The 25911-nt window shown below is 44.0% G+C and overlaps 1 protein-coding gene across 1 annotated transcript; it reads left to right on the forward strand.

Annotated features, from left to right (window-relative positions):
* Positions 1–1096: 1096 nt before the first annotated feature.
* LOC130887593 (V-type proton ATPase subunit S1-like protein) lies at positions 1097–24605 on the forward strand. The gene is made up of 7 exons (XM_057790114.1): positions 1097–1233; positions 10174–10220; positions 10581–10642; positions 11051–11268; positions 17077–17127; positions 21380–21620; positions 24303–24605. The coding sequence occupies exons 1-7, from the start codon at positions 1139–1141 to the stop codon at positions 24603–24605; spliced, it is 1017 nt and encodes a 338-aa protein (XP_057646097.1). The 5' UTR covers positions 1097–1138.
* Positions 24606–25911: the final 1306 nt, after the last annotated feature.

Consider the following 25911-nt stretch of genomic DNA (forward strand, 5'->3'; position numbering starts at 1 on the left):
ATCTGAGGCCCTCTTCTGACCTCTGGGGGCAGACACTGCACACATTTGGTGTACAGTCATACATGCAGGCAGAACACCCACACACATCAAACAAAAGTTTTTAAAAGTTAAAGATAGCCCCTTTCTACTACCAATGTTTTCCCATTAGAAGTATCAAGGTCCTGAAGTGGCAAAAAAACGCCTGCGCTTCGCTTTGGAAGACATTCGGTGTTATGTACGGAACTTCATTATGTGTATTTTAAATGCAAATGTAAATCCTTTCTGGATTTTGTTTTGTAGACTTTTCGTGGAATAATACAGCCACTTTTTATTTACTCAAGGCAGGAGGCTTTGTCTGTCATTTCATTTAATTTTATCTTCACCAGAATTATTTTTATTCAACATACAGCAGCATAGAAAATACTGGATTTTGTCCTGACATCTTCAAGCACGCGGCATTGTCCTGAGCTCGGATCCCTCACCCCTCCCCCTCTGCGGCAATTCCTTAAGCACTGCTGTGTCCCTGTTCTGCAGAAAACCAGCACGGAAGGGAGAGCTTGCCTGGCTGTCACAATAGAAGCTCTGGGAGCCATCCCATTGGGCATGCCTTCAACAGCTCCTGACTCCAAAGCCAGAGGGTCATCAACACCCCTCTCAAGTCATCTCCATAGATGGAAAGTTTGCATTTAACAGAGAACTGTGACCTAGAACACATCTGGAAATATAGGTAAGTTCCTGCATTTTTAAGAAACTGGCTAAGCACCTAAAATGTATGGGGAAATGTATACTTCACAGATTTGAGAGAGAAGGTGATCGTTTCCTGAAAAGTAGTGTAAGAAGCGTATGAAGAGGGGTGTGACAGTCATATGGTAGTGCAACTTCCCACAAAGGGCTCTAGCAATGAATTTTCTCTGCAAAGCGCCGCCTAATACTTTGTAAATGCGATGACTAACTGAAAAGCTAAATGCTGGGTTAGCTCCGTGCAGACTGAGCTTTGCCAGGTCTCACCCTCCTTGCTCCCCTATAGTACATCCTGGAAAAGCTATCTTTTTATTGGTTGAAGGTGCTGTCAGTCACTTTGCAAAAACAGTCCCGCCTCTGCTCTGTTTGCTCTATGAATTACCAGATGTGCTTGGTTTGAAGAGATATACGTTTCTTGATGGGAAGAAAACTCTTCTTTAGTTTTTCAGTTCTGTTTTTATGCATGGTGTTTTCAGCCACTTTGGACCAGATACTTGCCTGGAAGAATGTAGGGTGAGTAACAGCCCATCCTTGAATGCAATGTGTTTGTGAACCTCAGTGCAAGTGTGAAATTAGATGTTTTTGTCATTTCTTTATATAATTATATATCTGCATTTGTTTACGGTTCAAAAATGTATAAGCTTTAGGAATAGACCACACAGCTAACTACAGTATTTATTATACTATACTTTTACTGTAAAAGGCAAAAATTATTATTCAAAACACTAAGAAACACTGCATTTATATTAAATATACCACTCCTTAACAGACTCTCAGTCCAGCCCTTAGCTCTGGCTTCTTTTATGTTTATAAATAAGGGCTCAGTTCACAGTGTTTCCTGCTACAATTACGTGAGTGGAGACCTTAGGAATGTCTGACTCATGATCCCCAAAGATTTTAGCCCACATTGACTGGTTTAAGGTGATTGTTTATGACACAGTATTTGCGATTAACAAGCGCTATTTGTGTTCCCTTGTCTGTTTTCTTTCCATACCTTACAAAGGAGGACGCAGACTTATTTCTTAAACAGTATGTTTAGAATCTCAACCGCAGCTAATGTCTGTCTTGTTTCCCAATTATTCATGATGTGCCATCGCACCAAAGACATCAGGGAAATTCGTGTGAACGCAGAGCACAGCAGTAAACAGAGCGAGCCGGCAAAGCATCCAGAAGAGCTCCTAAGTCACCAGCTGATCACAGCTTTAAGAATAGACATTCGAAATCCTTCCTTCTTCTCCCCCTAAGTCAACTAGTGCTTCTTTCAAGGTTATTTTTAAATCATAAGTGGTTTAAATGTCTCAGGCGGTTAAACGTCACCATGTTTGGTTTGGGACAGGTCTCCTGCAGCGCAAGCAACCTGAAACTCACCTGTAGAGCCAGTGGTGGTCTTGAACTTCTGATCCTCCTGAGGCACATTCCAAATTCTGGGATGACAGGCCATACCTGGCTTTGTAATAACATAGAATCCTGTGCTATTGTGCTATGCAGCGATTAAATTTAGAGCCTCATGAATGCTAAGTACGTGCTCTACCACTGAGCTATACCCTAGCCTATAAGACCTAATATTTCTCGGTCAAGTTTATATGGAGATGAGTGGCTTTTGTATTATACTTGCAAAAATAACGTCAAAAGATAGAAATTCATATTCTACCTTCATTAAGGCAAGGATAAACATAATTTTAGCTTCAGAAGCTTAGATCTTAGAAACTATAGAAACAGCTGCATTCTTCACGGCAGCCACAAACCTAGATGTCACTAACAAGGGAAGGAACAAGAGAATATGCTATGTATACACAATAAATTCTTATTTAGCCCCAAAGGAAAAAGCAGTTATGACATTTACAGGGAAATGGAGAGAACTGAAGTCTGAAGTGAAGTACCCTTGACTTAGAAGCAGAAATGCAGCTTGTTCTCTCTCCCAGGCACAGCCTAGACCTTGATTTTTAGATCTGTGTGGAAGGAGGGACGAGTGTAGGTCAAGAAAATAGAAAAGGGACCATAAAAGGGGAAAAAAAGAGGTCTTAAAGGGAGGGCTGGAGGGGAGTAAAAACATGAGGTAACTGAATACAAGCATCCTTACTGTGGATGGGGACTGTTGAAGAAGGAAGAGGAGAAAGGGGGTACAGAGAGGAAAGGAGGGCCAATGAAAACCAATTATGTGTGAAAATCCAAGAATGAAACTCAGTGTTTTGTATAGATAACTAAAAATTTTTTTTTATTTTTTTGTTTTTTTGAGACAGGGTTTCTCTGTGGTTTTGGAGTCTGTCCTGGAACTAGCTCTTGTAGATCAGGCTGGTCTCAAACTCACAGAGATCCACCTGCCTCTGCCTCCCAAGTGCTGGGATTAAAGGCGTGCGCCACCACCGCCCAGCTGATAACTAAAAATTTTTAAAAAGATGAAATAAGTTAAAGCGCATAGATGGCCATCCTAATCCAATAATGCATGCTACTTCACTATAAAGGAAACGGCAATTCATATTTTGTAAATGTTCTTTCAAACCATGGAGCTGTATTAAAAAATATCTTTAACACTGTAGGGCTATTTCTAATACAGCAGTTTTAGCATGATGCACATTTCCTGAGTGTAAAGAAATGTGTCGAGAGTGCTGAGCTTCAGGTGGCTCAGGAGCTAGGAGTGTACTTGCAGTAATAAAGACCCAAGTCTGGATCTCAGCAGAAAAGCCAGTCTTGGCCATGAACACCTGTCACCCCAGCCCCACTATGAGAAGAGAACAGAAGACGGACTGAAAAGCAGTGAGCTCCAGGTGCGGGGAGACCCTAACCCATCTCAAGGGAGTAAGACAGAAGGGAAGACAAAGGTGACCATACCTGGCACTCTCCTCTTCTCCTGTGGCCTGTGCGTACACACACACACACACACACACACACACACACACACACCCCTCAGGTGCATATGTAAGCACACACACATACATAAGCATACACTTCAAGTGCATATGTAAACACACACACACACACACCCTTCAGGTGCATATGTAAGCACACACACATACATAAGCATACACTTCAAGTGCATATGTAAGCACACACACATACATAAGCATACACTTCAAGTGCATATGTAAGCACACACACATACATAAGCATACACTTCAAGTGCATATGTAAACACACACACACACACACACACCCCTCAGGTGCATATGTAAGCACACACACATACATAAGCATACACTTCAAGTGCATATGTAAACACACACACACACAAGGAAGAGCAATCCTATAAAAGAAAAGAGTGAAAGTCACAATTCTTTCTTTTTGGAATCCTAAATTGGATTTATTTTTCTGTTTGTTTGAGACAGAGCCTCATTGCACAGCCCTGCCTGTCCTGGAGCTCCCTCCTTCATTCAGTCTGACTTTGAACTCACAGAGGTCTCCTGCTGTTTCCATTTTGTGTTTTTTGAGACAACGTCTCTTCAGAGATCAGTTGGGCTGGTTAGCCACTGATTTGCTGGGATCCTCTTGTGTCTGCCTACCAAGTGCTAAGATTACAAATGTATGACACCATGTTCCATGGGTTCTAGAAATTGCACTTTGAATACTTAGCAAATGAGTTATATCTCCAGGTCCACAGCCACTTACAGCTATTTTTGTTAGATTATATTAATTACACATTCTACGTTTTACTGCAATGTCCAGTCACTTAAAAATAAAGTAATTTTATGAAAGGGTCTCACTGCCTTAGCCCAAGCTGGTCTTGAACACACTATGTAGACTCAGAAGATGATGAACTTTTGATCCTTCTACCTCAGACTCCTGAAGCATTGCAGACCTGGGCTACTCAGCCAAGTAAGGTTTAATTTCCTTACATCAGTGTTTCTCAACCTATTCACACAGATAGTTGTGGCCAGTTGTTAGTTTTTCCTGTCATTCAGGTACTATGTCATGATATATGTTTTGTTTTAGTTGAAATTATGTTTCTAATAAAATCTTATTTGGTACGGCTTAGGGCTGTATGCAAAACCTGTCTTTATTGCAGTATTTTAAAAAAGAGCAATGTTATTGTATGGTTAGACCAGAGATACATTGGAACCATGGTGAACTTCTTTGTTTACGATAAGCCCTTCATTAACAAATGCATGAGAAAATTTAATTAATAGACGAAAGCCTCAAAGCAAGCAGTTTAATGGTATTACAACTTGTTTATTTGTTCATTAATATACTTTTTATTCAATAAATATCAAGTAATATCATCTGCTAACTAAATATTCCCAATTGATTTGATAATTTTATCTTTCCTAGGTAAAATGTACTTCACCATTTTCTATGTTTTTGTTAATGAAGACATTTAAACATTGGGTATATAAGTTGACTACAGCTCAAACTGAAGAAAAATGTAAAATTCTGTTCATGTGTATGAGAAAGCTTTGTGTCTCCAGGGAGTGTTTTCTGCTTGTTAGTTCTTCTATTGTTTATTCAGTAACGTTTCAGCTCATACGGGAGAATGTGGAGTTTGCATAGGTAGAGATGTTTGTATAAGACATATATCACTTTTGTTCAGGAAATGAAATTTCTTAGTGCTCCCAAGTGCACCAAGATGAGATTGGCCTCAGAGGACTGATTCATGCCAACCTCACTCACAGGGGACTTCTTATAAACAGAAATGTGTGGCTTAGTGGTAGAGCAAATGCCTGGCACAAATGAAGCCCTAGGCTCATTTCTCAGAACTGGAAAAAATATTCTAAACTAACTAGTGTACATGAAAGTTCTTAGATCTTTGTTTGCAAAGTCTCAAGTTCCCAACACTACACATGCCTGTAAATGTCAGTATGTGCCTAGACAAATAATATGTGCTAGATCTGTACAGTTAGGTATTTCTTAGCAATGGGTTAGAATTGAGCACTGATCATGCAGTGGTGTACATAAATTCCAAAGCCATTGTGTTAAGATGAAAAGAAAGCAAATACTAAAGGTAAATGTTATATGACTGCTAATTTACAATTCTATGAAATGCAAACTCATACAAAATGAAAGGAAGTCATTGTACTTGCTTGGGATGAAGGGTGGAGGGATGAAGGTGGAGGATGAAGGGGGGGGTGAAGATGGAGGATGAAGGTGGAGGATGAAGGTGGAGGGTGAAGGTGGAGGGATGGAGGTGGAGGGATGAAGGTGGAGGATGAAGGGGGGGTGAAGATGGAGGATGAAGGTGGAGGGATGAAGGTGGAGGGTGAAGGTGGAGGGATGGAGGTGGAGGGATGAAGGTGGAGGAAACGTTGTAGAAAACCTTGGAGAACTTTGGTGAGTGGCATTACTATCCTTCAACTCTACTGTGGCTATAATATCGTGGCTATGTGCCAAAACATGAAGGATTCACTACATTACATAGATAGTTGCCTGTACAAAAATTACGCTTATATATAGTTGATAAAAACGAACCAATTGTTGCATCCATGTGCAAGGAACAACTCGTAGGCCTTTCCCCAAGTTTGTCATCTGTAGACATTTTCACTAGCTAATGTAGAATAATGTATTTAATTCATAATAAGTTCTGTTTACTTATGTATAAAGTAAGATTGACTGTGACTTACTAAGGTTGAAAGATGGGTTGGGGTACACGGGGAGAATTTTGTGTTTTGACTTGCCTTAAATAAAAATTTATTTCCATGATGTTTTGGTGTGCATCTTTAATCCCAGCACTTGCATGATAGAGACAGGAGGATCTCTGTGAGTTCAAGACCAGCCTAGTCTACAGAGGCAGTTCCAGGATGGCCAGGGTTACACAGAGAAATCCTGTCGTGAAAAATTAAAAAAAAAAAGATTTCTTTTATTTTAAATTCTCTGGTTGTGTATGTGAATGCACACCACCTGTGTGTTAGGACCCGGGAAAGGTAGAGGTGTTAGATTCCTCTGGAGCTAGGGTTCCAGGCAGTTGGGAGCCACTTGAAGAGAGTTCTTGGGTCTTCTGGAAGAGTAATAGATGCTCTCAACCACTGAGCCACTCTTTAATCCCCTGGTCTGCAGGTTTCTATGCTTGGAATATATGACAAAACTTTTCTCTACCTCCCAATTTTGCAATTTTACTTTAGGAATTTATGTTAAAGAGCAATTCATAGTAGTGTCTGAGAACAGTGCTTCTCAACCTTCCTAATGCTATGGCCCTTTAACACAGTTCCTCGGATTTTGGTAACCCTCAACCATAAAATTATTTCATTACTACGTAATAATTTTGTAATTTTGCTACTGTTATGAGTCGTAAAGTAAATATCTGATATGCAGACTGTCTGATATGCGATACCCAAAGGGGTTGAGATCCACACGTTGAGAATCACTGTCCTAGAATGTTGGAACCCTAGGAACAATTGTTATTAGTGAGATTTTCATTACATACGCTAACTTGTAAACAAAAATAGGCTTCTTTATCTTAAAGAGATTTCTTTATCTTATAGTTTTGGGAATTCAAGGGCAGGGACCCTGAGTTGGTCAGTTCCGGTGAGCGTCCATGACTGATGGCAGATAGCCAGGAGGAGGGAACAAGGACACATCTTGAGCAGGGACCCAGAGAGCAGGAGGGACCACTGCTGCTCTCTTTGTTACGATGTTCTCAGAAGAACTACTGTAGGAGAACCACCACTAGGATGTGGAGGAACCACAGCACACTCCCGGGGAGCCAAGGACATCTCGAAACGCCCAATCCATAGTCTCTGAGGGCCTTACATCCCAAAATGCTCAGTCCATAGTAACAGAGGGCCTTAAATCCCGATAAACCTGATCCATAGTCACAGAGGGCCTTTGGAGGACTTTTTAATTTTTTTTTTAACGCGCTAAACAAAACTTCCCCTCCCTCCCCTCTTCCCAGCCTCCTCCCTCCACCCCCACCCCAATCCTCTCCTCCACTGTCTCTCTTCAGACAGCCATGGTATATCAAGCAGAAGTGAGATCAGGCATCTCCTCCTCCACCAAGGTTGGGTGAGGCTATCAGGCAGGAGGAACAGGTGTTAATGTATCAGGCAACAGAGTCAGAGATGGTCCCCTGCTCTCACTGTTAGAAGTCCTATGCATTTCTTTCTTGTTTCTTTTCTTTCTTTTTCCCTTCTTCCCTCCCTCCCTTTCTTTCTCTCTCCCTCCCGCCATCCCTCCCTCCCGCCATCCCTCCCCCCCCCTCCTTTCCCCTCTCTCTCCTCCTCCTCCTTCTTCTTCTTTTTTTTTTTTTTTTTGTTATTGTTGTTGAGACAGGGTTTCTCTATGTAGCCCTGACTGTCCTGGGACTTACTCTGTAGACCAGGCTGGCCTCAAACTCAGAGATCCGCCTGCCTCTGCCTCCCGAATGCTGGGATCAAAGGCATGTGCCACGGCTGCCTGGAGCTTTGGAGGACATTTAAACCACAACATAAATATGACTGAAGACATCATGATGCATTTTTATGGTGTAATACTGCATGAAAACGAAAATTGTGTCAAAACATGACCACATAAGTAAATATTTGTGATACATGCTCAAGTCCGAAGATTGCAGGCTGGAAAACAATATGCTCGCATATATATATGGTTTTTCAAGACAGGGTTTCTCTGTAGCTTTGGAGCCTATCCTGGAACTAGCTCTTATAGACCAGGCTGGCCTCGAACTCACAGAGATCCGCCTGCCTCTGCCTCCTGAGTGCTGGGATTAAAGGCGTGCGCCACCACCGCCCGGCTTATTTTTAAGTTTTATAAAAGGTAAATTATACGGTATATGTATGTTTATATGAGTATAGATAAAGAATAGAAGGCCATATATTATAGTTTCTCTTTTCATAGTTTTCAGAAATCCCTTTTTGGCAATTTAATTTATCTTTTGATTGTTTCCTTGTTTGTGTTTTGAGACTGTGTAACTCTGGCTGCTCTGGAACTCACTATGAAGACCAAGCTGGCCTTGAACTCACAGAGAACACATTTCTGCCTCCCAAGTGCTAGGATTAAATGGGACTAAAGGCGTGTGCCACCACTGGCTGGCTGAATTTACCCCCTTCCCCCCCACCCAGACAAGGTTTCTCTGTGTAACAGTCCTGGCTGGCCTCAACTATCTCTGTAGACCAGGCTGGCCTTGAACTCACTGAGATCCACCTGCCTCCCAAGTACATATGTCACCACCATCCCAATTTTGTCCTTTATAAAAATAACAAATATTGAATATTTTGGCTACAATATAGCAACAACTCAGTGTGATGTAAAATTTCGTTGTAAAAGAATTTCCTACATATTATTATGATTTTGTTTTGATTAAAGCTTGGTGATAGCTCACTGCTTGGTTTGCAGTTTGAGTCTCTATAATATCCAGTAAGGGTCAAAAGTGATTTATAAAAGGAGAAAAGTATCATGGATTTCTGTAATTTCTATATTTTGTTTGGAGAGGATGTGTTATATTTGAACCAGAAGTCCGTCACTTAAAAGTGTAGCATTCGGAGTGGCCACAAGGCTCCTGAGCGAGACAACAAAGCTTCCTGTGAAGCCACCACTATAGATGTTTGCTCTGCATTTAAAACTCTGCTTCTATCTCCATCCATTGCCAGATGAAGGTTCTATGGTGATATGCCAGATATTCATCAGTATGGCTATAGGATAGGATCATTTCAGGTTCCCTCTCCTCAGTTGCCCAAGGTACTAGCTGGGGACATCTTCCCTAGACACCTGTGAGTCCCTTTAGAGTCAAGTCTCTTGCCAATCCTAAGATGGCTCCCTTAATTAGGATATATACTTCCCTGTTCCCATATCCACCCTTCCTTTATCCCAACCATCCCATTACCCCAAGCTCCCCCCCATCCTCCCCTTCTCACTTTTCTCACCCCATTTCCCCTTACCCCCATCCCACCCCACCCCTAAGTTCCTAGTTTTTGCCCGGCAATCTTGTCAGAGACCCACATTGGAGCTCTGGACTGAGCTCCCAAGGTCCAAATGAGGAGCAGAAGGAGGGAGAACATGAGCAAGGAAGTCAGGACTGCAAGGGGTGCACCCATCCACTGTGACAGTGGGCTGATCTATTGGGAGCTCTCCAAGGCCAGCTGGACTGGGACTGAATAAACATGGGATAAAAACAGACTCTCTGAACATGGAGGACAATGAGGGCTGATGAGAAACCAAGGACAATGGCACTAGGTTTCCATCCTGTGTGAACTGGCTTTGTGGGAGCCTAGCCTGTTTGGATGCTCACCTTCCTGGACCTAGATGGAGGGGGGAGGACCTTGGACTTTCCACAGGGCAGGGAATCCGGACTGCTCTTCAGACTTGAGAGGGAGGGGGAGAGGAGTGGGGGGAGGGGGAGAGGAGTGGGGAGAGGGGGAGAGAAGTGGGAGAAGGGGGAGGGAAATGGGAGGTGGGGAGGGAAATGGGAGGCAGGGAGGAGGCAGAAAATAAATAAATAAAAAAATTTCCTACCCCCCCAAAAATATATATATATATATATATATATATATATATATATATATATATATATATATATAACTCTGCTTCTCATTTCAGCTCTCAAGTGTCTTCAAGGAAAGAAGTGATTATCCGGAGTGGGAGTGGTAAGATTTGGACTTGCCCTGTGGGTTCCAAACATTTATTTATTTATTTATTTAGTATACAATACTGTGTCTGTATGTATGCCTGCAGGCCAGAAGAGGGCACCAGACCCCATTACAGATGGCTGTGAGCCACCATGTGGTTGCTGGGAATTGAACTCAGGACCTTTGGAAGAGTAGGCAGCACTCTTAACCACTGAGCCATCTCTCCAGCCCTGGAAGAAAGCTTTTAAAGTAGGACATGTTAAATGATAAGCCTAACAGGCTGTCTACCAGTGATTGGCTCGTTAACATCACCCAAATACACTAACAAACGGCTGGCATCGAGCCATGGTACCCACGTCATTATGTATTATTTGACAGGTCAGAAGAAGAGTGGAGCAGAGCAACCAGCCCAGAACGTCACAGCAACACCTACCACACAGGTAGGGCTGTTGGGACATATACAACCTTTGACCTACACAACATACTCACTTTTCAATGCTTGCTGAGCTACTATGAACATATCTACAATAGTTATGTTAATTATTAGCATAAGCCCCTTGGCCTCTGGGAAGTGGAGAAAAACATGCAGGTCTTCATTTGCCTGCAGTTTCATATTGTCTCCAGAGCATTCTATTCTGTCTTTGCCCGCAGGAACTTTATTCCTGTTCTCTCTTGACCAGTTTTTCTTCTATTTGCATTTATACTGGAATAATTAGCCCACTCTTTGCATTGTACTGTAAGTAAATATATACTAATATATACAGGATATGAGTTAACCTTTTTGTCTGTAGGAAGCCTTTGATTCTAAGGGTGCACACTTATCTCTTAACTTTTATTTGCTTAATTAGACTTTCAACTACAGTCTGAGCAAAAACCATTGGAGTGCATTCAGTCATCACAATCCTGTTACGTTCTCCAGGGATGGAATTCCCTGCATCCTCTTCTGGACTAAAAGGATCACAGTTAAATTTAAGAATCAGACCTGGCTGGACCTCACAGATGACGCCCCTGGTCAAAACACAACAGTGGACACTGGCAACTCAAACTGCAGTGAAGAAAGTGCCATGTAAGTCAGTCTTTCTGGCTGCCGAAGCCTTAGAGGTACTGCAAAATGAAGAAAAGAAGGGAGGAAGGAGGGAAAAAGTTTTACTTGTGAATATATGCATCGATATTTAGCAGGAAGTCTGATAATATGCCAGTTGGTTAGCGAATGGCACTAAATTTCACAGTGGACCTCTGGTGTCCCTAGTCCCAGATTGTTAGCTGGGCTTAGAACATCAAACGTGGGACCTCCTCCTATGTCCCTACCCCAAACCAAAGGGCACCTAGTTCTTCACAAAAGTCATTCCATTATTGCACATCATGCCCAGGGGGTTGGCCTTTTGGTTGCAGGTTTACTGCTAGGTTAGACCAATGAAACCTTTACTTCCTGAGCAGCCTGGAGGACACTTTGGAAGCGATCCAGCCAGCAGGAAGGCTTCCATCTAGGTTCTAGCTTGCTTTTCTGTATCTTGCAATGGAGGTGTGGGATGTCTCCTGCAATTTGCTCTTCCTCTCTGATTCTGATAGGTAGCCAAGAGCACTGACAAAAGCCTGTATTGTTTGGAGATTTGGAGCTAGAAGAAAGAAGAAAGGATGGAAAGAAGGGAGAAAAGTTAAGCTGTTTTCAGGCACGGTTCCAGCTCCGAATGTGGAGATGAATGTACCCTGGACTTTCCGTGAAAGAGCTTAGATCGTACAGCAGGGAATGCATAATGCACGTCTTCGTGGGTTACTCAGCAAAATTTCTTTATTCAGGACTAATCTTTGCCTCTAGGTGGTGCGTTTGCTCATGGTGGTGACAGATTCTCAAGTCATAGAACAGGGCCTATTCCACAGTTTGTGTGTAAGAGGACATTTGGTCAAATTTCAGCGAATCTGTGGGCATTTGAATGTGAACAGAATGCTTAGGTCTGGTTTGATATAAACAGATGAAGTAAACGTCCCTGCTGAGATCAGAGCACTTTGAAAGATTTTCTCCGCATTTCAGGCATCTGAGAATTTTGGTTTCCTGTTCTTGTCCAGGAAACGAAATCAGAAATGTTCCCTTGTGTTCTACAATCCCCTGTTCAATATCTGTTGGTACAATGGGTGCTTTTGGAAGATTTTCTTTTGCTTTTATCCTGGTCTGTGAGGATATTTTGTATGAACTGTGATATATTATGCATGTACTCCTGTGTGCATTCCTTTTATACTGTATATGGTTTGACCGGAATTGTTGGTTTGTTCCTGAATTCTGTTTCTTGTTTAAAGTTCTTGATGATGGATGGACATGAATATATTGATATATCCATAAAAGGGGTATTATACATTCTTCATGTTTAGGTCTTCAGAATGACTGTCTCCTAATAAGAATTTAAGGAATTGTAATAACTACAAGATTTAGGGAATTGTTAAGAATAGATTCACATTTGTCTCTCATTTCAGCACAACTATCAAGGACTATGGGAGAGCTGCCCATACTGCTGAGGGCTCAGGACTTTTTTCCCAGGCTCTAATTAATTCCCTACAGGGCTCTTGATTTGTGGTCAGTTGCAGGGAGAGATGCTGATTGCCTAGGGGTAAGCTTGCTTGCCCAGGGCTGGCTGCGGTTCCACTTAGCCTGACATTAGGGGGTTGTGGGAAGAATCAGGGCAGCGCAGCTTTTTACTGGACTGTGGAGAATTTAGTCATCAGTGGAAACTATGAATGGAGAAAATCCAAAGCTGGTCTTGTAGGTCCAGGTCTGCCTGAGAGCTCTGTGCCTTAAGGACGGTGGGCTTGTCACTCGTCAGAGGGAGATGGTGGCAGCAATTCACTGTAGCCTTTGTGCCCTTACCAGAGGCCAGGGCTGGGAGGTCTCCATGTCTGCTGTCATCACAGAGGCTCTCCTATAGGTCATAAGGCTGAGTGGGACTAGAAAACTTGCAAGAGTTCCACCAGGGCTCTGAAGTGTCTTTAGAGGGGCCATGTTGTCTCCTTCCTCCTGGCCTTATCTCACAGGATTATGAAAAGCAGAGGAGGGAATGTAAATATAACCCCAGAGCACCTGTCAACTGCTGTTCACAACAGTGCCCCTTTCTTCTTAATATCAGCAAATGCAATGACCACAGTGCTTACTAATCACCCCCTGGAGAGGCCTCGGGGCTTTTTGTTTTTTTCTCTGTTTTTAAGTCATTTTTAAAATTAGTTTTATTTTTGTGATAATGTCTGTGTGTATGCGCATGTGTGTTCGGGTGCCTGCAGAGGTGACAGGGGGATATTGGATCCTCCCCGCCACACACATACCGCAAGCTGTTGTTAGCCACTCGATTTGGATGCTGGGGACTGAACTCAGGTCTCTGGAAGAGCATCAAGTGCTCTCAAAAGATGAGTCCTCTCTCCAGCCACTTTTTGCATAAATGAGATATTGAGCAGGCCCCGGTACAGGTGTATCTTCCTAGTCACCTTCCTAGAAATATTCAGGTGTGAGCGCAGGGTGGGCAGCCACCAGCTCCTGCAGTTCTGCTCAGGTGACATGCAGGCATCCTGGGAGCACCTCCCCAACCCCAGTGAGCAGGTCAGGGACGGCTTCTTAGGAAGTGAGGGTTTTAGTTCCTGCTAAGGACTCCTGCTACTGATCCCTGTGAGCCCATCAGACCAATGAGATGCCTCTGCTGTGCCCATGTGCCCTTGTGTCTGCAAGAACTGGAGTCCCAGTTGCTAAAAGAACAAATCCAAGTGGAGACATAGCCATGTAAGGTCAAAAGCCCAGATTGGAAAAAGACAAACATGTTTTAGCTCTTGGAAACAAAAAGTTCAGGGAGAGGCAAATTTGGCAGACAGGTTTGCTATGGAAGTCTTTTTAAGTAGGGAAAGCCCTGCAAATAGAATCCAGTCCCAGCATCTGGGCTCATTTTGAGGTTGGGCATTTATAACCCGAAGAACTCAGGGTCTGTTTCTTTAAGTACGGCGCACAGGCTGAGTTCCTTTGCCACCCTTGCTTTGTGTTGTATCCATTTCTGGGTTCCTGTTGTGTATGGCATTCAGCACCTACAAGATCTTCACTGACAAAATGGTGAAGTAGCCTAGTTGAAATCTGTCCCCATGCCTCACGGTCTTTGCTCCAGAGCAAAGTGTGCTTTTGAACTCCACAGGCAACAGCCCTGCTGGGAAAAGTCCCAGAGGGTCGTTTCTGGGAGCTGGCCAGTTGCTTCTCCAGATGATGGGCAGCTTGTGAAGGCTTTGCTCTGCAGTTTGGTTCATCCGTGCAGAGCAAGTTTCTGCGGGGTCAAGCTAGTGCGGTCCATTGGAAGAGCTAAAGACATTTTCCTTAGAGTGAACTAGTTGAATTTCTTCCCTCCCTCCCTCCCTCCCTCCCTCCCTCCCTCCCTCCCTCCCTCCCTCCCTCCCTCCCTCCCTCCCTCCGTTTTTCCTTTTCTCTCTTAATTTGGTTTTTCTTTGTTCCTTATGGGTTTTCCAGACAGTGTTTGACCAAGTAAGCCTGGCTGTCCTTGAACTCAGAGATCTGCCTGCCTCTGCCTCCCAAGTGCTGGGATTAAAGGTATGGACCATCACACCTGGTATATATATATATTTTTTTTTGTTTGTTTTTTGTTTTTCGAGACAGGGTTTCTCTGTGGTTTTGGAGCCTGTCCTGGAACTAGCTCTTGTAGACCAGGCTGGCCTCGAACTCACAGAGATCTGTCTGCCTCTGCTTCTCGAGTGCTGGGATTAAAGGCGTGTGCCACCACCCCCGGCTCTATATTTTGTTTCTTTAAAGTGGTTTCTCTAGTAATTTGTATCAGTCAGAATACTATGAAAGAAGATTTGAAAGTGTGTGCCTGTTGTTTGTTTGTTATTCATTCATCTATCTATCTATCTATCTATCTATCTATCTATCTATCTATCTATCTATCATCTGTCTATATATCTATCATCTATCTATCTATCTATCATCTATCTATCTATCTATCTATCTATCTATCTATCTATCTATCTAGTCATTTGTTTTGCTTTTATACCCCACCACAGTTTCCCCCCTTCCTCTCCTCTGCCCTCTCCCTCCACTCATTCCTCCTCCTCTGTTTCTTTTCGGATACAAACGAGCCTCTCACGAATATCAACTAGCCATGGTCTATCAAGCTGCAGTGAGACTAGGCATCTCCTCTCCTGTCTAGGCTAAATGAGGCAATCCGATAGGAGTAAAGGGTCCCAAAAGCAGGTAACGGAGGCAGAGACAGCCCCTGCTCCCACAGTTAGGAGACCCACAAGAAGACCAAGCTACACAACTGTAATATATACGCAGAGTGCCCAGGTCAATCTGGTTGGAGGTTCAGTCTCTATGAGTCTCTAGGAGCCCAGACTAGTTGATTTCGTGGGTTTTCTTGTGGTGTCCTCTCTTGCTCCTTCAATCCTTCCTGCCCCTCTTACTCAGGATTGCCTGAGCTCCATTTAATGTTTGGCTGTGGGTCTCTGCATCTGTTTCCATCAGTTACTGGGTGGAACCGTGAGTATAGCAAAATATCATTAGGCTTCATTACATTGACATTGTTTTTTTTGGTCAGTCATGGTTGGTCTCTGGGCTATCCATCCTCTGGGTCCTGGCCCTCCAGGCAGTGTTAGGTGTGAGCTCCCTCACTTGGTATGGGTCTCAAGCTGGACCAGTCATTAGTTGGCCACTCCCACAATTTCTGGGCTTTCTTTTTGAAAGTGTTTGCAAACAGGCACATCTGAGCTATCTAAGTTGATCAAGCTAGAAAACACAAATATTTCCTTTATCATTTCTAGCTATATGATTTATTTGGTGATCATCCCATCCCTTCCCCATAAACAGTATATGATAGAGTTCAGGACAGTCACTGACTGTTCTGTGGGAAGCTGTAGAGAAAAATCCTTTTGTAAGAGCTACTGTGTGGTTTATACTTTCTGAACAAACTCCCTGGTCTTGGGCTAAAGGATACACTTTGGAGTTAGTAAGAAAGTTATGCCTTAAGGAATTTGTTTGCATGGCAATGGGCTGGAGAGCCAAAGGGACACATCTTGCTGTTGGAGACATTTATGAGACATAGATCTTCAATGTGCAGCCAGTCATTCATGTCCTGCATGGTCAGCCAGCTGCTTCCATCCCGTGGGTGATTAAAATCTTCCACTTACCTCTAGGTTAGTAGCCCAGCATCTCCTTTTTCTTCCCAAGGGTAGTCTGTCAACACTGAGGGAACAGATGGTTTTCTGTCCTATTCAGGAGGTGAGGAAAGAACCACCAACTCACATGTAAACTCTGGACTCCTGACTTCCACTACAAACTCCAGATCCCAGTACAGATGGAATGATGTCGGACTCTCATTGTGCTACCAGGGGGATGAACTGCGTAGAGAGGAGAAGCAATACTGTTGTTCCTGAGTGAATGGTTAATCTGTCTTTGACCCAGGAAAGCTAGGATTTACCTTCGGAAAAGTGTGCATGAATATAGGTTCTCAGAAGCTGATAGTTCTGCATGGAAGACAGTTTAATTATTCTGTTTGATGTTCTATGATGTGTAAATGTGTTTTTATTTTGTTTTCCTAATGCCCAATAATGCTGAGCATATTTTAAATTTTAATATTTTTTTACCTCTCTGTTTCTGTCTCTCTGCCTGTCTCTCTCTCTGTGTGTCCATTTGTGTGCAGGTGTGCATGTATGTGCAAGTCATAGTGTCTGTGTGGAGTTTAGAGGATACCTTGCAGAAAATGATTCTCTCCTTTCACCGCGATAGCTCCAAACATCAGTCTCAGAACTCAGGTCATCAGACCTGGAGGCAGGTGCCCCGACCAGCTGATCCGTCTTGTAGTCTGAGTCCTTCCTATTTTGATGAACTCTGTTGTTTCCGTTTTCATAGGTTATCTTTAAAGTTTGGTGATGCTGAAAATCCCAAGGACATTGACATAAGGTGGGTACTGCTATAGCTTCAGCATGTCAGCCATACTGTGCTCTACTTAACACATTCACTCCCCTGTGGGTATCAAGGGCCAGGCATTTACCTTTCTGGAGACACATCAGATCTGTAGCTAAGTATACTGAAAAGTCAGTGACCGTGTCAGATGGATTCTGTGGGAATGCTTTCTACACATCAAAGTCCATATGTAGCTCAGTCCTCTGAGAATTCAATGGGTGTGGGGAAGAGGGTCCTGTCGGAATGCTTTCTTTATTATTATTATTGTTATTATTGAATTCTTTTTATAACCACTATGGAAACACCTCTACTCCTCACTCTCTTCAGTGAGGGGTTTCTCACTGACTGAGCAGGAGCACACAAACTGAGAACCCAGAACAAAGACTAATACTGAGTGGAGGCCAATAGGCTTCAGGCCCTGATTGATTCTGGTGATTTCATTGCATCGTCTTTTAAGAATCACATGATTTGACCACAGTGATGAGATCTTTGCTGTCCCATCTCCTGAGCAGACATTCAATACGTGTCTCCATTTTCATCTGCTTGTGACAGAAGGTCGCATCTACTGATAATGACTTATTTTAGCAGTCAGTAATCAACAAGTTTGAAGGTCGACCATTTTTTTTTTCTTGTGTCAGGTGGCACATCCCTTTAATCTCAGCAATCTGGAGGTAGAGGCAGGCAGATCTCTGTCAGCTTGAGTACACATAGTGAGTTCTAGACCAACCAACACAACATAATATGACCTTGTTTCAAATTGTTTTACTTCCCATAAAAACATGTCAATAATTTTCCCAGAAGTTGGTGATCAAGAAATCTGAAGGGAAAGGCACATTTTTTTGTTCCCCTCAAAAATTCATTGTATGGCCTGGGAGATGGCTCAGTCAATGTAGGCAGAAGGACCTGAATTTGATTCCTAAAACCATGTTAAAAGCCTGGGTGTGGTGCTATTGCTTGTACCCCTGGTACTAGGAAGGTGGGGACAAGTAGCCATATAGGCCAGTGAGAGACCCTGTCTCAAAAGAAAAAAGGAGAAAAGGTAGGTAGTGCCTGACAGACAACACACACACACACACACACACATGCGCGCGCGCACACACACACACACACACACACACACACACCCCAGATCTTCCCTTCCTATAGGATGAACTTTTTAGCTGAGATGAGCACTTTTGCCTTCAGCTGTACTTGGGAAACAAGTAGGGTGTGCCCGGCAGGCTCTCTCCTGCACTGTGTGCTCTGTGGCGCTCTGGCAATGAGGGAATATTTATGAGTCTCCAATAAAAGGTTCTGTTGACAGACTTGCTTGAGAATGACCACACGACATAACTTTATTTATTTAAACACCTGAAAAACTGGAAAATACCTCTGGAAATCGTTATCGTCGCCATTGTCATTGTCACCTAGGATGAAGGTGTGTGGCATACGTGTTCATTCTCCATATCTACTCAACTTGCCCGTCTGCCCATTCTCTCTCCCTAAACGCCTTTCTGGCCTAAGAAAGCTGTGCCAGCTAGTTTTTGTTGACACAGAGCAAGGCATCCTGGAGCAAGAGGGAGTCACAGCTGAGAAAACGCCTCCTTCTTAAGACTGGCCTGTGCGCAAGGCTATTGGGTATTTTCTGATTGATGTGGGAGGGCCCAGCCCATTTTGGGAGGTGCCGCTTCTAAGCAGGAGGTCCTTGGTTCACTAAGAGAGCAGTCACGGCAAGCAAGCCAGTAGACCGCACTCTTTCATGGTGTCTGCATCTGCTCCTGTCACCAGGTTCCCGCTTTGTTGAGTTCCTGCCTTGATTTACTCGGTGATGATGGTTACTCGGGAAGTTACTTCCTCAAGGTGATTTAGGTCATGGTACTTTTATCACAGCAATGGAAAGCCAAACCATGATGGTTTAAAGTTTTGGCTTACTATGCTTGAGAGAAAGAAAAAAAAAAAAGCCTCTAGCACCTAAGACCCTAACCTTCACAGCCATACCCTAGCAGCCCACAGCCCTTTCCCCCTAGACGTTGAAGACTATTCTTAAACCGACTGATCCTGTAAAATTTGCTCTTCTAGCAAGCCAGTGGGTCATAAGACTAACACTGCTGTTTCTGCTTTTGTAATCAAACTTTCATGCTCTGCTCAGAAAGAGGACTAGAACAAGGGCAGGACACACGTTAAAGTTAGAGCCTGCCAGCACACAGGCAGGCTGCTTGTGATCTTTCAGGTTCGTCTTTGTGAACCTTGGGCTGATATGACCCAGGGCTGCATCTTGGGATGGGTCTCCGGTACAGTCCTGGCCCCACAGATGCCAGGACCTAGGTAAAAAGATTCTTCTTAGCAGAATGTATTTATGGTCATGGTCACTCTGAGTGATCCCCGACCCATAACATGGACTCTGCCTTCCGTCCCTGTCACGGAAGAGCGTGAGCACCCCAGCCTCCTCTACTCTAAGTGAGGCTGCTCAGACGTGTCCTTTTGGCCTTTGCTACCAGCTCTTCATTTGGCTCTTCCCACTGTGGAAACACTCTCAACCCCTCACCCCCCACCCCGCGGCCTCCTGTCCCATCTCCTGCCGTTGCTCTTTTCTCCATTCTATATATCCGCGTGACCGAATCCTTACGTCCCATATACCCGAGTGACTGAATCCTTACATTCTATGTACCCGAGTGACTGAATCCTTACGTTCCATATACCCGAGTGACTGAATCCTTATGTTCCATATATCCCAGTGACTGAATCCTCACGTTCTATATACCCGAGTGACTGAATCCTTACGTTCTATGTACCCGAGTGACTGAACCCTTACGTCCCATATACCCGAGTGACTGAATCCTTACATTCATATCTTTGTCTCAGGATCTGCTTCTACAGGAATGCAGAATCAGATAATGAAAACAAAAAAATCAGAAATATGGAGTATATTTTCTTTATGCTTTAATAAATAAAGCTTGCCTAAAGATCAAAAGGGCAAAGCTAAGCCACTAAAGGTCAGGCAGTGGTAGCACACCTTTAATCCCAGGGTTTCGGAGCTAGAGGCAGAGGGATCTCTGTGAGTTCAAGACCACCCTGGGCTACAAAAGATCAATGCTGAAATGAATCCAGGTGGTGGTGGCTCACACCTTTAATCCCAGTACTAGAGAGGAATTGGAAATGGGAGGATAGAGAGGCTCGCTAGGGCTGCTCAGTCTGTAGTCTTAATTCAGTAGAGGTAAGACTGTTCCAGTGGCTTGGTTGCTTTGCTTTTCTGGGTTTTGGGTTAAACCCCAGTATCTAACTCTGGGTTTTTATTATTTGTGCTACCGTGGAGCTATGTGAGTTCGAGACCAGCCTGGTCTACAGAGCTAGTTCCAGAACAGGCTCCAAAGCCACAGAGAAACCCTGTCTCGAAAAACCAAAAAAAAAAAAAAAAAAAAAAAAAAAAAAAAAAAAAAGAATGAGAAAAGAAGCCAAGCAGGGTAGACAAATGCCTTTCTTTAATCCCAGCATTCGGGAGGCAAAGGCAGGGGTGTCTCATGAATTCTATAGATGAAGTTCCAGGACAACCAAGGCTACATAGAGAAACCCTGTCTAAAAAACAAAAATACACAAATAAACAACAAGAAAAGAATAAGAAAATAAAGGTGACCGATAGTCCACCGGTGTTTGCAGTTACTATTGTTTTAATCCCATCATTCCTGACTTTAGTTCTATGTAATATTTCATCTTTAAAAAATAAAAGACAAGTATCATGAGCTATATCCACTATATGTTTTCGTGATCAGAGAATGTTCCTCGTTAATGCTGTGAGCAGGGAGGGTGCTGGTCTCAGGTAGCTTCTGAAAGCAGCTAAACACATCACTCTGAGAGAGACTGAACAAGGTATTTTGTTCCTCGTCGGTGACGCTAGGATAGCTCTATTGTCTGTCTCATGGTGCGGTAGTAAGCTTCAGGAAATACATTTGAGTAACAAGTGCGGCTGGCCCAGAAGAAAGCTATTACTATCATTTTATGACAATTTAATTCTTTGTTAATATACATCTTTTTTTTAAATAAAATTTGTGGCAATGATAAACACTTTGGTTCTTACAAAATACTCCCCCCCCCCCTTTGACTTTTGTAGGATTTTCGTATTACTTTTTCCTCTTTGCAATCGCTAACAGGCCAAAGCGAAGCCTCTCCCTGGTTCGATTCCACAGCCTGACAAAAGAGGGCGCCATTGTACTGTCCACAGGTGACTCAGCCTGCAACAGTAAAAGGGCTAACACTAATGTACAATCCTTTTCAGGTTCACACTAACCAATTACAACAAGCTGTCCAGCCAGAGCTGGTTTAGTTTACACCGGGTCGAGATCATCTTCAACAATTCGGTGCAAGCAGCTTTTAATGCAACTGGCATCTATGCTCTGTCAAGTTACTCGTACCGCTGCCAAAGAGTCAGCAGCCTGCGTAGGAACGATGCTCTGCAGTTGCTGGGCGGCTCCGACGATGTGACAAGCCTGTGGGAGGTCACGTTTATTGATTTCCAGGTAATAAGTTAAAACATGTGGTTGACACATCTGCTTACTTGGTGCCAAAGAAACAGTGTTTGTTAAAGTCACATAAAACAAGAGTCTAAAAGGAAGAGCCTTTAAGGCAGCGAGGGTTTATTCTGGGTCTTCTGAGGTGTGAAATGGAGTCGTCCAGGCTGGATTTTTACGTTCCTGTTTACCCAGTCACCAGGTACTTATCTAAACCCTAGGGCAGCTGTGGCTGAAGCCTGATGACTGACACTTCCGGGGCCCAGAGGCTCTGTACGCAGAGGCACCACGGGGGGCAGTTTCTTTATTCACGTCTGAGACCGAAGCAGTGATCTTATCTGGGAGGATAAGAAGTACAGCTGCAGTGTGAAAGACAGCGTTGACAGTTAGCATGGGAATGGAGTCACCAACCAGTCGAAATTAGCCCAGAGGATCTTGAAAGCCTTGGGTGAAAGACATGGGAACGTGACAGGCGCTTTTGCACCCCAGCATCCCAGCATCCTCTCAGGCTGAGGGACAAAGTCCCCCTATCTTGTTTACCTGTGGCCAGTGCTTACTTCCTGAAGTGGCAGGCCCAGCATTGCCTGTCCCTTATAAGGGCTTATTCCCACTTTGTCCACAAAGCCTGGGTATACGTATTCATGTGCATTCCTCTCGGCTTGGGGGACGTACGGTGTTGACACAAGGCTAAGGGGAAGGGAAGAGCACAGTCTGGAGGGAGGCAAACCTGATTTGAAAATCACTCCTCTGCTTCACGGTTAAGTTATCCTTGCCAGTTTCTGACCTATCTTCATCAACGTAGAAAGTACATGCATGGCCTCGTACCTGTGAAGCAGGACCATTCCAGACATGGAATAGCAATGCCACTCATGCCAACATATGCTAATGGTTAAGACATGTTATATTATGTGTATAGTGTGACAAAAATGACAAAACAAAACACATGGGCAAAGACCAGGGGTGGGGATTTCAAATGGAAGGAAAGGGACAGAGTCTGAAGCCACCAGTGAGACTGGTTCACGAACCCACAGGTTAACCTCTCTGCTGGCTGGATGAGGCACAAGAATGTCGATTCTGAGTTTCAGAGCAGCAGCGTAAGGAAGCAACACTCCAGCGTATATTCACAGGGCCCCAACACTCCAGCGTATATTCACGGGGCCCCAACACTCCAGCATATATTCACAGGGCCCCCAACACTCCAGAGAGCTTGTTGTGCAGAGCACAGTGCTCCTCTGGGTTGTGCACCGTGTCTGCATGACATCAGTCTCCCCGCAGGAAGCACCTGGAATGTAAACAGAGGCAAGGATGCAAGCTCAGGTCAGGGGAAAGGAGTGTTCACACTGCAGGTTTGCTGGTCTTTCTTACAGAATAAACATCTATCCCTCAGCTGACCCTAATCCCTCCTGTGCGTACCAAATCCATGCATGCTCAAGTCCCTTATGGAAAATGGTATGGTATTTGTGTGTAACTCAAGTAAAGCCTTTGATGGTAGCCATAAGAGGAGCAGAGATAGAAGACACCAGAAGCCTTGGAGTTATCAACTCAGGCTGAGGATGAAGTCAGGCTTCCCAGGTGTAAATTTTATCACCACACATTTTTCTGCCGTGTGACTCCAGGTGAGTTTGAACTTTGCTGAGCCCCAATCTCAAATCATAAAACGGTCCCTTGCTCAGAGCCTGCCGTGAAGACTGAACTAGGGAAGGAGTAGTACCTGGCGTGCACAAGGTCTTCACATGTGTGCTTTACCGTCTCAGCACCCATGATCTCCCTCAGAGATGCCTTCCAATCTCTTCCTGTCAGTGACTTCAGAGGTTGCACTTCTCAGACCCAGAGCTTGATTTGAGTTGGAGACACAGCAGAAGTGTGGTTTAATATGAGCTCAAACAGTCCTAAGAAACAGATTACAAGAAGTCTTATCTCAGAGTCTTGAATTGCAGGAGGCTTGCTTGCCACAATCTATCCATCTCAGAGTGGTTGGTTAGTTTTGCTTTCAAATCAAGTTTCAAGCCAGGGATGGTGGCTCCTGTCTGCAGTCCCAGAACCCATAAGGCCAAAGCAGAAAGAATCCAGTGAGCTTGGGGCCAGTCAGGTTGTACTGTAAACCCTCAAACAAAATTTCACTATCCCAGTCAGCAGAATCATCATTATCAGATCAGGTGCTTAAATCATTCTACAATTTGGTAGTGGTATGTGCCATAGTCCCCTTTTCCATTGTTTGGTAAAATATCCCTCCTCCCCCAAAGCCATTTCATAAGGGAGAAAACTGCCTTTGGCTCACAGCTCCAGGTTCCTGCCCATCACTTTAGAAGTCACCACAGTGGAAACTTGAGGCAGCCAACAATTTCCACAGTCAAGAGCATAGCTACACACACGCCACTCAGCTCACGCATCTCACGTTCATACAGTCTGCGACCTAAACCTAGGGAATGGTGCCATCCACGGTGCGCTGGATCTTAACACACCAATTTACATAATTCAGATGATCCACAGACATACCCAAGGGGGATATGATATACACATTTCCTCCCTGACACTCTTCTCCTCAGTGGTTCCAGATTAAGGGGTTGAGAGTTAAAAACTAACCACACTATATAAAATTTGGTTAACTGGGCCCAGAATCACCAGTATGATGAGAAATGATTCTTAGATGGAAGGCATAGGTTACACCGGATCTTCTCTTTCTCTGCACAGATCCAAGGCTTCTCCATCAAGGGGGCACAGTTTGCCCAGGCCCAAGACTGTGGCTCTTCCTTCTCACCTGCTGTTCTCATTGGCCTGGCCATGTCTCTGATTCTGTTGCTGGTGCTGGCCTATGCCCTGCACATGCTCATCTACCTGCGTTATCTGGACCGTCACTACGAGTTCATCACGTCTCCTGTGCACTTCCATCCTCGAAGTGAGCTAGATACAGGGGAGGAGAAGGAGCTGCTGGGGAGCCAGGGAGCTGAGTGCTATGAGCTGAGGAGCCAACAGATCTGCAAAATCTATATTTAGCAGCCTGAATTTCTGTCTCCTCACCAGGGCCACACACAGGTCTGAAAGACATTGTTCTCTTCTGTGTTGTCTGACTTGTGCATTGTTTGATTAAAAAAGAAAGAAAAAAAGGAAATACCTTGACAATGAGCTGATTTTTAGCATCTATTGGTTTTGCTAGTTAGATCTTGGGCAGTACAAAACTATCTCAAGGGACCCCACAGAGATCCCACAGGGATAAGCAGGATCGATGCCTTGGGCATGACAAAGAAAGAGAAAAAGAAAAGCTGGGTGTACATCAACCTGACACAAGCTGTAGTCATTGGGAGGAAGAACCTCAACTGAGAAAATGCCTCCATAAGACTGAGCTGTAGGCAAGTTGGCATTTTCTTCGTGACTGATGGGAGAGGGCCCATTCCATTGTGGGTGATGTCATCCCTGGGCTGATGGTCCTGGGTTCTGTAAGAGAGAATGTAAACAGAGACTCTGCTTTGGTTTCCTGGCTGCCCAGACCCGAATAATCACACAGAAACTATATTAGTTACAACACTATTTGGTCAACGGTCCAGACATATTTCTAGCTAGCTCTTATATCTTAAATTAACCCAGTTCTATTACTCTGTGTGTTGCCATGAGGCTGTGGCTTATGGATAAGGTTCTGGCATCTTTCTCCTTCAGCAGCTACATGGCATCTGCCTGACTCTGCCTTCTTTCTCCCAGCATTCAGTTTAGTTTTCCCACCTAACTCTATTCTGCCTGGCCATAGGCCAAAGGAGTTTCTTTATTAACCAATACTAATAAAGCATATTCATAGCATACAGGGCATTCCCACATCACAAGAAGACTGAGCAAGCCATGATGAGCAAGCTGGTATGTAGCACCCTTCCATGGCTCCTGCATCAGTTTCTGCCTCTAGGCCCTGGACCTGTTTCAGTTCCTGTCCTGACTTCCTTTAGTAATGAACAGTGATGTAGAATAATAAACCAAATAAACCCTTTCCTGCCCATGTTGCTTTGGTCATGGCGCTTCGTCACAGCAATAGAAACCCTGACAAAACCACTAGGGAAGGGGAGAGAGGCAGCAGGAGAAGTTCAGATCTTTAAGTGTATTGTGACAGTTTACATCTCCCCCTCAGGAATTACATTGTAATTTCATTTTAGGAAGCAGTCTTCCTTTTCTTTCTTTCCTAGAATTGCTTCTGGAAAGCTGCTGTCGGTCTGTTACTCTTAAGCTGTCTTGTCAAGGGCTTTGCCATTCAGAAACAGCATGACCTCCACTGTATGGTAGGGGTGACAGTCACGCCCTTTCCGTCTGGCTATGAGCCCAG

The sequence above is a fragment of the Chionomys nivalis genome, chromosome 15, assembly GCF_950005125.1.
Source record: "Chionomys nivalis chromosome 15, mChiNiv1.1, whole genome shotgun sequence".
Lineage (NCBI taxonomy): Eukaryota > Metazoa > Chordata > Mammalia > Rodentia > Cricetidae > Chionomys > Chionomys nivalis.